At 40.2% G+C, this 13,872-nt stretch overlaps 1 protein-coding gene across 1 annotated transcript in view; it reads left to right on the plus strand.

The window, feature by feature from the left end:
* adgrb3 (adhesion G protein-coupled receptor B3) overlaps positions 1 to 13,872 on the plus strand; it is a 112,402-nt gene that overhangs the window by 68,545 nt on the left and 29,985 nt on the right. The window contains exons 12-16 of the mRNA XM_041049673.1: positions 2,729 to 2,837; positions 8,703 to 8,849; positions 9,819 to 9,894; positions 11,565 to 11,667; positions 12,271 to 12,314. Of these exons, the coding sequence (XP_040905607.1) occupies positions 2,729 to 2,837; positions 8,703 to 8,849; positions 9,819 to 9,894; positions 11,565 to 11,667; positions 12,271 to 12,314 (479 nt within the window). The remainder of the gene's footprint in view (positions 1 to 2,728; positions 2,838 to 8,702; positions 8,850 to 9,818; positions 9,895 to 11,564; positions 11,668 to 12,270; positions 12,315 to 13,872) is intronic.

Here is a 13,872-nt window from a genome sequence, read left to right on the forward strand (position 1 = left end):
ATGCAGAAGCAGTATGGTGAAAAAAAAAACATAGCTGAAATGTTCATTACAAGTGGTAACAGACGGCAGCACTGCAGTAACTGTAGATCAGAATCTGACTACAAAACAGTACGTTTTCGTGACACTGTGTTTATCCATGGAGATTGGCTTCTGGCTGCGTCCTCCGTCGGACACATCTCTCAGCTTGAGAGGTGGCAACGCTCGTTTTCAAAACTGCCACTGGTGTCTGAGACAACCTGAATCTTGAAATCACGTACATCCAGACTCTGACAGAGATACCATCTGTGATGACTGCAAGTCTGCAGAGGGCATCTGCTCTGTTGTCACCTTCGCTGGTAAATTGACTTAAATTAGGTATCACCTGCACTGACACATGACTGAGAGGGTGTCTTAAAATCAGTCAGATCTCTCTCTCTTTTTTTTTTGTCACCGTTTCTCCACGCATGACTTCAACTAAGATGGTAGGGGAACGCAGGCAGTTCAAACTCTGCCAGGAGTGCCAGTCCTGGCTGTCTCTACAGGCAGTAATTAGGTGTTTACTCACTGCAGCTTTAGTTTGGCAGGCCCCAAAGGTAGGTTGTCGGTGAGGGGAGCTCACAAATGAGCAGTTTCGTCAGTGCGAATGCGTCAGAGATGGAGACAGACAGAACAGAGAAAATATGGAAATAGGAGAAGTTGTCTCTGTGATTGAACACCCAGAAGAGATATGTGACATGGTTAATTATTTCTGTAGTTATTAATGTGCCTGTCTAAGGAGTGCTGCTTCAGTTCTGGCAGTTCACCAAGTGGACATTGGCTAAGCGATCTTGTCTGATTTCAACAGACGACGCTTGGATTGGACTTCACGTTCTCGATTTTTTCTCACTTGCTGGCTTTCCTTGCATTAATGAGTGTTCTGAGCTCAGTTTCCACAGCACCCACACACTGCATGCTGTGGACATTCAAAACACTCAGATGAAACACCTCACTATGAGGTTTTTTCTTTTTCTTTCTTTTTTTTTTTTTTTTTTTTACTGGCTGTAGAATTGGCTCTGTGCAGAGATCACTATATATTCACCTCCTGTCACTGTTACCATGGCAAGGAAAGGAAGAGCTCTGTCTACTGAACCTCCACTGCAGCCATTTCCCTGCGCTGCCTTCACATCTCATGGTTGCCATGGCGACCAGCAGAATGAGCATGACTGCACTGTGCGTCAGACATGCCGGAAGGGGCGACGTGATGTGCTTTTCTCCCCCACTATGGCTTTCACTCTGCTGTGTCAGACGCTCTCAACTTCAGCATCACTGATCTGCTCGCCTGGCTTAACAGCACATGTGGAGGCATGTGCAAACACACACAGACCGCAAGGTGTTACCGAGGAGGGAAATACCTGCCTCAGGTGTTTGTTGAATATCAGCCCTGAGTGAGGTGTTAATTGCTAAATGCCACTCAAAGGCCTTTGTAATTGCCCGACATCATCGTTGTGTGCTCACACATTGTTTAAAATCCTACAATAATGTTTATACAACATGACACATTTCTATAACAGACATTTTTTAAAGGTTGTCACAGCATTGTGCACTGTGTAGCTGAAACTTGGCAAAAGTGACAGATATGTTAGAGTCTGGCATGAATGTGGCCACGTATGACACAGCTATTCACTCCTACAATCAGCTTTTCACAAAATCCAGTCAAAGGGTGAAACTGGTGGCCCCCCGAATCGAAGCCTCTTATTAGATCTGATCCATCTCTGCCACTAGATTGGCAGCCAGGACAGCGGGCCAGTCTTTTTGAAGGTCAGTTATTGGATTAGCGTGCCTTTGATTTATCGACTCGGAGGAAAGAGCTGACCGGACCAGCAGTGTCACTGGTCGAGACGTGGAGCTGTCCGCGGTGCTGAACTCCTGCCTCTGCATTCTTTCGCTGATGTGCTGATGTCCATGAAGCGGCACATGAACCCAGGCAATCACCCTTGACTTGGCAGAGCCTTTCCGAAGAGAAGCCAGCCAGTAACTGTGTGTGCAAAGCCACTGATTATAGCGCTGACGCTGATGTCACATGGATGGTTCAATTAGGGCTGCAACTGTGTGCCCATTATTTTCTTGATGAACTGATTAATCATCATCTGCACAGTGTCAGAAAATAATGAATAAAGGCTATCACAGTTTCCTAGATGTGTGTGTATCTATAGATAAATATATTTAAATTATTTATTCACACACACACACACACACACACACACACACACACACACACACACACACACACACACACACACACACACACACACACACACACACACTATTGCCCATAAAGTTGGAATAAAATATATTTTACCTCTTCCCATGAAATGATTGTGACAATGTGATTCAAAACTTTATTGATTCAAATGTGATTCAAAACTTTATTGATTAGTCTCTTCCAATGTGATTACTGATGTCTATAAAAAGGGGAACATGCCTGAAAGCAAAATTATTCCAACTTTATGGGCAACAGTGTATATCTTAATTATCACTTCAGTGTGTATTTAGCAATCATAAGTTCTAAATTTAATTTATTTTACAACTTTATAAAGTTATCCATGGTTTGTATTTACTGTCTGGTTTTTAGTTTGCTTTCTTTTCCTGTTTTTATTTGATAGTCCACAATTCTGTCCTTCCAGTAATACCTACTAGTGCTGCATTTGTGAAATAATGGCAGCAATGTTGAAATTGAAAGAGTCGGGTTTTTTCTTTTTTTCCTGTCCAGATCTATCCGGGAGCAGTGGAGCTCATGCAGGTCATAGAGGAATTCATCCACATCGTTGGACTGGGCATGAAGGATTTCCACAATGCCTATTTGATGACTGGGAACTTGGGTAAGAATCAGCCCGCTTTTCCTTCCTGACCTTGTTTTACCATTTATTTCTGCTTGACATGGACACATAATCCCTGTGCACTGCTGACTCCCAGTGTCAGTTTCCCTGCCATCATTAATTTAGGATAAATGGCGCGTGGTAAGGGTGGGGGAGTAAAATTACTGCAAATCAATAATGTTAATTAAAACTGAGCTTGTGGTCTCAATGTGCTAAATTCCTATGAAAACACTTAACACCCAATCCAATATTGAGAGCGTGCATATCAAGAGAGGAGAGCTCTTCTTAACTAGAGCTATAAACAAAAAAAATACAAGATACTTCTGTACTCTACTAATATTTTACATTTTCAAGTAATACAAGCTAAATAATATTCACAACAACCAGTCTGATGTTACACTGTACATGGTGCCCTTTGTGAAAGACCTGATTAGCAGAGCACACCCACAGCCATGATATGACAGAGCATGTGGTGCAGAAGTGCAGCAGTATAAAAAAAAAAAGAAAGATGTTTGTCAGTTTCTTGTGAGATTAGCAATCATGGGGAAAAATATTGTCATAGTGTCTGATAAAAGGCTATAAAATTGGAAGTGAAATTACAAGTTATTCTTTGCAGATGCAGTGGGCTTGCAAACATTTTTTTTCTGCACCACTGATTCAGGTCCAGACTATAACTCCTATTCTATGAAAAAAAAAAAGTCTCTGGATATGAGTCTTTGAGCAATATTTTTCTTCCCTAATGTTCTCAGGGGGTTCTTTTAGCTTCTGTCGCGCAGCCTCTTGGATGATCCGAGGTCTCCGTGGCATTTCATTTCTTACTCAGCCATAAATGGTGTCTTACTGGAATGGAATAATAGAACTGCGGTCTTGATTTATTCATGCAAGTGAATGTGAGCATGTACAGCTGTGCTGGTAGCCAATTCATCTGAAGGAGTGAGGTTTCTTCCTTGCATTCTGTACAATAGCTAACATTTGACCCACTTCTAGCAAACACTCACACTCAATGGCTCTTTATGGTATATCATTTCCATAATGATGAATACTGTAGGTAGCCCCTAGGAATCGCATACCAAACATGGTACAATGAATGCACCCATCAAAATGCTATTATGAAACACAGTGAGAGGCAAATTAAGTAATGGACACTTGGAAAGAAGGCTTGAATGCATTTCATAATGCCAAGCATTAATGACTTCTTTCACAGATGTTAGAATATTTCTGAGCTCTTCTCCTGTTTTATACTTCTTCCAATTTGGCTTAATGGTAAATGGTAATCGTCCAATCTCACTGCCACTGCCTCCGCTTTTTCGCCTGAAAAAGCATTAACACGTGACCTCTGCTTTATAGACAATGTGCAATCGATTCCATGAAACTGACTGAAGTTGACAATAAAGTGTTTTATCCTGAGTCATACAAATTCCTTGAACAGCAGTGTATTTTTCAGAGCTAAACCTGAACATGAAATACTTGACTCTTATTTTAAAAGTCAGCCATATGACCTGCACTCAAATTTGTGGAAGTATGGATTAAACCGTCTTAAAGAAAGCACTAACTGGCATAATCAGGGCCCCTTCTTGAAGGATTATACTAGAGTGATTTTTTTCTTAGCTTTTTTTTTTTCATTCTCTGCAAATATATACATTTTACTGCTGTCCATTAGCATTCCACCATTTCATTCCTTTCATTAGGATTCTATTGATTTCCTACAACACAAATATTACCTTAAAGAAACTTCAGACCTTGACATAAGCAGTGCACCACAGTGTACATGTCTTCATGCTTATTTTCATCAGAATTATGATATATTGTTGTGTGGTACAGCATTCAACGGGGCATCAATCTGAAAATTGCTTTGACTGAATTGGAAAGTCTTCTTTGCACGGTATCACAACAGCTATGCATTTTTTAAAATGTATTTATTTTTACACAAATACATCAGACATAATGTTTATTGTGATAGATAACCTGTACGTTTAGTTTTTTTTTAGATCCTGTCACAAAACACTGTGATGGGCTTGATGAGGAAAGAAATGCTTTAAGACATGAGTCAAACCGTAGTGCTGTTTAGGCATAACCTACCACAACCTGAAAACATTAAAAACACAAACATATTTCATTTTGCTACCAAAATAAAGTTTAAAATTTAAAACTTATGATAGTTACAGATGTCGTACACTCATGCTAACATTTGTAACATGAGTGTTTGATAGTGAAGCAAATGATTTGTTTTTCTAGTTCTCCACAATAAATGTGAACATGGCTTTCAAACAGAATGTGCATGTGAGCATCAAGAACTTGAAAGAAAGTATCTTCCATTCACCTTTTTTTGCCTGTTATATCTCTGAAGTCTTCCATGTTATTCCATGTACCTTGTTAATGAGTTGTAGCTGTGTTGGATCTTCATTATTACTAATAAAGCAGACCGCCTCCATTCCCCAAGACTAATTCAAAATACACAAAACTGACAAATCTTTTAACCTTAGGGCACTACAATATGTCCTCATAAAGTTTTAGAGTTCTCATAGTGGTATGTAGCTCCCTGTACATTTTCACCTCATTAACAGGATTAATGTGTATTGAGAGGAACTTTATATATATATATATTCTTTAGTATCTCAGAGAAAAAAGACTGATAATGACTGAACATCAGTTTTCAACATAATGTTAGGCCAGGGTTTATGTTCTATTTTAATGTTTATATATAAAGTAATAAGGAAAAAATGTATTGAGATGGCCCATTCAGAAAGCCCACATTATTTTCCATCAGTTTTTTTAAGAAACATGTATGAATCTCTTAGTAAATAAATGCTGGAAATACAGCATCATTATCACTTCGGTGATGCAGAGCTGAGGCAGGTTTCAGGTTCAGATTTCTCAAGCAGCTTTTTGGGAAATCTTAGCACAGAGGCTGAGGGGCCATTTGGCTTGTGGGTAGTGATTTGAAGATGTAGCAGTAATGAGCTGCCTCTGGCTAGAATCAACCAGAAGCTCGCTGGCTGCTGGTGGGAGAAAAAAATATAAAGGTCTTGAAGGAAGGTTTTTTTTTTGTTTGTTTGTTTTTTTAGTGCAAGAAACGACTACATGCTTTACCTATTTGTTGTAAATGTCAGAAAAAAATACTGCCCTTTGTTTATGTTTTCAACTTCCCCATTATGGTAAAAAAAATCACAATGGGAAACAGGATGTTTATTTAAAAGATGGCAAAATAGTGTCGCATTTTACTTTTATTTTTCATATTTGACTGTGTATAGTGGTGTACATGACAAAGACATGGGATGTGACATGAGTTTTCCGAATAATTATTGCACCCCTGGACACAGCACAGTCTTTGGTCGCCAGCCACACAGTAATTTCAGCTCACACCTCACGGGGCCTTGTGGTGTGGTTCTTTTGATTAAAGGAATGGAAAGTTTTGTGGCTCCATCGGTGGAAGAGCATCTGGCTGAGTAAGATATTGCAGCGTCATTTCGTCACTAATTTATGGCAGCCTCTTGACACTTAGATAAATACTGGCTGTCACCAGCTCATCGTCCTCTGTCCTCCTACTTTTAGTCAAATAACCTTGATTGCAATAGGCTCTCCACTCCAGCAACTTATTCTCTCCCCTTGGAAACAAACACATGGAGGACAAAGTGAAGCTTGGAACATGTTAGAAAATAAATTAAACACAGCTTACAGGGTGGTGTATATCATGCTCTTTTGACATTTTTGTTCTAGCTGTCTATTGTGAGCCTGGTCGTCATGGTTGGGAGAATATTTTGACTTTAATAGTGATTAATTGCAGGGACACGCAAATAGGAAATGACTGCAAATGATCACTGATTTATTTTTTGTTCAACATGTTTATAATGTTTTGACTTCTGACAGTTAACTTAATGGTGAACCTCTCATGAACACATTCAGATGTAATAACAATTGCTTTATAATTCCCTCTTATGACAATGAGCCGTAGAGAGAAAAACTCTCTGCGCTGAATCGGTGTTCAGAAGCATCGCAATGCTAAACGATCGATTTATTTGTGCTGTGTAGCCCCATCAAGCAAGTGCAAAGCCCCATTTACCTGCAGAATTACCCAGAACCCTGAAAGACAGTCTTTCTAGCACCCTGTTGTGTTTCACAGTGTGCCTCGTGACTAAAGCCTCCAACACAAACACACATAAAACACTCACAAACACACACACTTGCTGCTCCCAGCATCTGGTGCTGTAAACAAGTCTCTTTGCAAATGGCGGGTCTCGTGGTGCTCTGCGTTTTCATGCCCGCCGCTGGATCATCCCAAACACACAAGACACACCTTCGCTGTCACAGATTTCCCTCAAACATGGAGTCTTTCCAGGATTCAAAATTGTATTACTGGCAGAGCACGAGGAACAATAGAGCTTTTGCATCAATGGTAGGATTAGCCTCAGATTCCCCTCGCTGAAGCACCACCTGACTGGGACTGGATGTGATACCAGGTAGAGAACAGTACAGCTTTATCCTCCCCTTGTAATGCTGAGGCCTTTTTAGTTGATCCTGGGTATTTTCCTTGTCATTGCCTTAGTGTATGGACTGGCCTTTTATGGCACCTCAGCAGGGAGGTGAGAAAAGGAAAGAGTGATTAAGGAGATTACCTGTCTACCAACTGTCATGTGCCAGTGGTAGCTTTGATTTTCTATTTTATGGTAAATGTGTACATGGATGCTTTAAAAGACCAGTTGGGAAATTCTTTGACGTATAAATTATAATTATAATAATTATAATTATATTGTATATTCACGTAAACATTTCAGTTTGAGAAGTTAAAAGAAAGTCTTTCAGTTTGACTGATTTAAAAAAACAGCATGTGAAGACATAGATGTTAGCCATGTTGTGGTGTTAGCCAGAGTATTTGAAGATTTTCCCCTCAAATCAGGAGCGATGGCAGGCTCCAGTCCTGCATTTTGAATTTATTTAGGCCACAGGACTACTCTTTTGTTTATATATTTGGATTACAGATTGTGCCTTAAAAGAGTAAATCAGATTTGACCTCTGCTGAATGAAAGTTTCAGCTTTGTTGTTCTCATATTTACACCTAATCTCCAATGTTCAAGCAGAGATTTAGCAAGTAAAACACTCTGTCAGAAGACTTTCAGAGCGTGAACAGAGTGTACAGCAGAGTGAAACATGTCAACTGCTACACACCTGGGAACTCAGGCTTTTCAAGCATACAGCATACAGTGAGTTTAAATTTAATTCACAAACAGAAAACTCACACACCTGGTATCGTTTCAAAACTTGTGCCTTACATATTTCTTGGAAGCACACAGCTCTTCCCAAACATACAGCGAGTTAAAGAAATAGTTTGATATTTTGGGAAATGCTTTTGTTCTTTTATTTTTTTATTAGTTTTTTTTGCTGAGGGTAAGATGAGAGGATCGATTTCACTCTCATATCTGACTGGAAAATGTGAAGCTCCAGCCAGCAGATGGTAAGCTCAGCTTGGCATAAAGACTGGAAAGAGGACAAAAACAACTAACCTGGCTCTGTCCAAAGCCACTGCTCCCAGCCAAGGAGTTGTCCAGTACATAACCCTCAGAAAATCCAAACGTGTTGTTTTCATACTTCAGGTTTTGTTTGAATTAAATAAATAAGATGTAATGTGTAAATTACTGACAGATCCATGCTAACTGGTTCTCTTGGTTTCCAGGGCATTAAATGTATTTCCCAAAATGTCAATCTGTTCTGAACTCTTAACTCATTTCAAAGAGAATTTTTCATTGCAGGTCGTCTTTTCGGTAGATGTTTCTGAGGTTGATTCTCCATGAGACAATCTCCTAACTCTTAAATACTCCAAAGCACATTGATCATGCGTATTTATTTATTGGTCTGTTTGTTTGAATTCTGCAGTGGCCAGCATCCAGAGACTTCCAGCAGTGTCCGTGATGACTGACATCAACTTCCCCATGAAGGGTCGTAAAGGCATGGTTGACTGGGCCAGAAACTCTGAAGATAAAGTGGTCATCCCAAAGGGCCTCTTTGTTTCCCAGTCAGCAGGTATGTGACTGAACATATTTCACAGAGCCGTCCTGCTTCTGGTCAGACACATCTTTCTTCAGGGCCCTGAGCCACATGAGCGGCCTTTGTGTACAAACTTTCGTTTACTTCTGCTTAAAACCAGCAGTAACATTTTAAAGGAAACTGTCGTGGAAATGTGAGATTAATGCATAGTGAATGCATCACGATGGATTCTGCTGAGGAATGGAAAATAAATATCTTGACATCTCAGCAAAAGCTGAATGATTTTAGTTGAATTGCTTTGTCTGAAAACTTACAATAAAAAGACTCTCACACAGACGCATCAGTCTTCTGTGGAAGGTATTTTCTTGATGTTTTATGCTACACCGCCCCTTGTTTTTGGGAAGGTGAAATAATGCTACGAGCCCTCTGAACAAAGCCAGTTTGCTTGCCTGTGCTTGTTCAGTCACTGAGTTTTCCATCGACTCAGCATTTTCGGCATCCTTTCAACCAGTGCCAGTTGCGGCTGTATATCGCAGTCCGGAGCCAGACAATTTGGTTAATTGGTGTAATCAGTCTTATCTGGAATATATCAAAGATAACAAAACAAGGGATTGATTAGGAATCTGTGCCACGTGGCTAATCCCAGCCACTCTAATTTAGACAGTGTAAGAAGCTGATTCTATTGGAGACTTTAGCACTTTGCTCACTGGAGTCAACAAAGTCTGTTGCAAAAAGTTGTAAAAAGTACTCTTTGTGGAAAAAATAAAATCTTTATTCCTTAAAGTGTTATTTACAGATACTGCACTGGCACTACAATCTAGCAGGTTTACAAAGTGTTACTCTAAAGCGTTAGATATATACAGCAGGGACATTTTGAATATTTATTTTTAACATAAAATCTTTTTAATAAGATCCACTTGTATAATGAGGTTGTGTGATACTGTAAAAAAAGAAAAAAAAAGACTTGACAATAGTGTTAATTAATGCTTCATTTTTCTCTTTTAGATATGGAAGGATCGCCCGTCTTCATTTTGGGAACAGTTCTTTACAAGACTCTTGGACTCATGCTACCTTCACCAAAGTAAGCAGAGCAGCATATTTCCTTGTCTGTATTTTCTGGTCTGCTGGCAGGAAGAAATATGAGACAGATTTAATCCTTTGGAAGCAGCGGAGGTGTCCATTTTTATTCAAAGAGGGAGATCGAGTCTTGAAAACAGACTGTGCCTGACTCCTGCGTCCCTGAAATGTTCCACTGTAGAGGCATGAAATTAAAAGTTTCAAACTGGAAGAAAGAGAAAAATCTAATTGCTGTGCTGCAACTGTTGTATGTTCTATTTAAAGTTAACAACTTTGAGCTTACTTTCAGTTATAATTCTTTTTGTGTCATTATTGCTAATGAAGGTCTTTTGGTGCATAGACAGTGTAAAACTTGAACGAGGGGTTTCTGTTCACTCTAGTTTCGCAAAAGAAACATGTTTGCTGTTGCATGGAATATGTGGTTAATTAAGGACGACATTAGTGAGTGGAAAAAGCAGTGGGACGTCTCAAACAAACACCTGGTGTCAGACCCCAGTCAACAAGTCCCTGGCACAAACGTCCCAAGGACAGAGCGGTCATTCCAGGACCGGCCCGGGCCAGCTGTCACAGGTGGAGCATCAGCCCTCTGTGTACATGTGGAGAGAAGCTCTCTCTCTCTGTCTCTCTCCCTCTCTCTCTCTCTAGAATAGCTCCCATTTCCATTTGCCAAATTTCAAGCTTGCAAAGTTTCAAAAAAGAAAATGTCTCTCTTGCCAAATGTCAGAAGTCTCTCGGTGCACTTTGAGCGAAGAAGTAAAGAACATATCCATTTAGTCCATTGATTTCCATTTTAAAATAAGTCCAGAAAGCCGACTTGTACCATACGAAAAAGTCAGATAAAAATATTCTCGGCTCAAGTGGTGCTGGTAGGACGAGGGGGGAGGGTGTAGCTGACATTTTTCTTTTTAGTGGGAAGTGCTCATGGATTTCAGCTTCTATTAATAAGAACATTCTGTCAACTATATATATATATATATATATATATATAGTATAACTATGGACACCAATCGGCTATAACATTAAACCCTGATACTGGTTTTCTGGATTTCAAAAGTGGAGGACACAAAAGAAACATCTGATTCAGTTCAGGTGAGCCTTTGATTTGTATTCTCTGTTTTCTTCTCTGCTTGGATGTTTCGAACGCCTCACAAACATCCTGTGTAGCTGCTTTGAGGTCTAATGGGCAGCTTTTTAAGTCCTCCTGTTACTGAGAGTGTGATGTCTGGGTGAGCGTTCAACACAAGCTGCACAAGAGAAAATACCTAAGACTAATACTCGGTCTGCTTTAAAAATTAATTTGAAAAACTTGCACTCTGAAGTTTAGATAATTAGATTAGCCAGCAGAGAGGAACTTTCAATTCAAAATATGAGCACAAAATCTTCTCAGAAACCCCAAATCAGGTTTTAATACTAGCTTTCCTTATGGATCCCACATAAGTCTCACTGACTCTGCACTTAAATCTAATCCCTCACCGTTAATGCCTCTTCACAGAGCATTAAAAAAAGAGTCTTCAGGTGTTTGAAGTGAAATCAGGTTTAAGGCTTTGAACACTGGAAAACAGGAGCCTCTGCTTTACTACATTGCCTTAGAGTGATGACAATTAAAGTGTGTGACAGGGACATTTGAGAAATTAGAATTGTTTTCTCATGTCTGGGCTTCTCTGTTCCACTTAGGAACCACACAGTTGTGAACTCCAAGGTCATTGCAGTGACTGTGAGACCTGAGCCCAAGGCAACCGAGTCGCACCTGGAGATCGAACTGGCTCACCTGGCAAATGTAAGCACCGCAGCCACTCTGTCATTTTTAATCACAGTAACTGATATCTTCACATTGATCAGCAAATAAATAAGATGTTTTTACATGTGAACATTGCCTTTCATGTTTTTTCATGTTCCCACTTCTCAATGCTGCGAGAAGAGTTTTCATCTACTGACTGAATGTTGTATGACAATGACCAGAGCACATACAGTATCGCCTCCCATTAGCCAGCTCACAATGGTGGTTAATTGGCTCGATAATTAATTTGCAAGCACCCGGTATCAGGAGAGTGCACTGCAGTCAGTCAGATAATTACAAGGACAATCCCTTTGTTTTTTGATCCAGGCCTTTTTATTCATCTTGGAGATAAAGAGCATCGAAGTCTGAAGGGGTCAGCAAATGTGTGTGTGTGTGTGTGTGTGTGTGTGTGTGTGTGTGCGTGTGCGTGTGTGTGTGTAATACACGCTCCAATTTATGCTTCCTGTGTGATCCATGAAACACATTTTCCAAAGACCTACACAGAAGGACAAATATGCAGTTGATTTATGATGATGGTGATAATAATGATGATCAATTATCATCATAATTTACCTGGTAAACATTTTGTCCTTTTCCTTCCAGGGAACAATGCACCCTCACTGCGCACTGTGGGACAGCACCATAATGTAAGTGGGCATGCGCTTTCACTTTTGTAACTTTTGTGTTTTCAGAAACTCTATTAAGTGTCAAGGTAATAGTATTGTGTTCAGTATTACCCACTCATTCTGGTACGTCGCTGTTACACCTCTGAAATTGGGTTAGTGTGCATCCTCCCTTCATCTTCAGGAAGCAGAATAACACGTTTCTCTCACACGCCTCTCTGCAAAGAAGCTGGGGAGAGAGAGAGAGAGAGAGAGAGAGAGAGAGAGAGAGAGAGAGAGAGAGAGAGAGAGAGAGAGAGATTGAGAGAGAACAGGAGAAAATAAACCTGCAAGGCAAAATTTTGCATTAAACCGTTTTCATTTGGTGGAAAAAATAATAGAAATACCTTATGAGATGATGCAGTTCTCTACAAAAGCCAAGCTATAATCATATATTGTGAATCCTGCTGCATGATGTTTATGTTTTGCTGAGACTGTCACACGTGCTGATTTAAGCCTGTGGTAGCTCAGTTTGTGGTGTGTTTCGGTGTCTTCAGTGTCTTTGAGTCAGTGTTGGTGAGGTTCTGCAGATGCAGAGCTCCTGTTTTCAGCATATGCCGTCATGATTTCGTCAAGACTCTCAACCTAATATGAGTCACTCGTGAGTCATAGGTTCACTCCTGTATATCACAGTTATGGAGACATTTGTGCCAGTGAGTGTGGGACATAGGAAAAAACACAAGGAGACTGCATTAGCAAAGAGACACCACACAACAACAATAGTACAACCCAAAACCTTAAAATTTACCGTGGAGAAAATTAAAGACCGTGAACATTATAAGCATTATGGTTCACATTATACTGTATTGTAACATCCATCCATCCATTTTCTATACTGCTTATCCTCTTAAGGGTCACTGGGGGTGGGGGGATGCTGGAGCCAATCCCAGCCATCTTTGGGTAAGAGGCGGGGTACACCCTGATCGCCAGTCTATCACAGAGCTGACACATAGAGACAAACAACCATTCACACTCATATTCACACCTATGGACAATTTAGAGTCGCCAATTAACCTAATCTGCATGTCTTTGCACTGTGGGAGGAAGCCGGAGTACTCTTTTGAGGGAACCCACGCAAGCACGGAGGAGAACATGCAAACTCCACACAGAAAAGCCCTGGCCCGGATTTGAACCCAGAACCTTTTTGCTGTGAGGCGACAGTGCTGTATTGTAACATGTTTTCATTATTCTGTCCACATCTTACACATTTACACACCGACTTAATGCTTTCCTGAGACCTGCTGCTTCATGCATAGAGTTTTAAGTTGGGCTTGTTTTGCTGGCAGAGTTTGGTGTCGTGATGCTGTTTAAGGTGTTTCCATGTCACCTTGTTTGCAGCGGAGGGATTTTTATTCTTGCACGGTTTACATTTGACAGAGATGTTCTTGTTATAGTGTCGCTTGATAAAAACCAAAGTTGTTGGAGAATTTCCATCCAGAGAAAGTTAACTTTTCTAGCTGCTTTGCGTTGAGGCCTGTTCACTGCTTTTGCCTGGAGGTGATTTTTATTTACTAATTACACTAAAAAAGGAATAATAGCTGTG

This window comes from Toxotes jaculatrix, chromosome 11 (genome assembly GCF_017976425.1).
Source record: "Toxotes jaculatrix isolate fToxJac2 chromosome 11, fToxJac2.pri, whole genome shotgun sequence".
Taxonomy (NCBI): Eukaryota; Metazoa; Chordata; class Actinopteri; family Toxotidae; genus Toxotes; species Toxotes jaculatrix.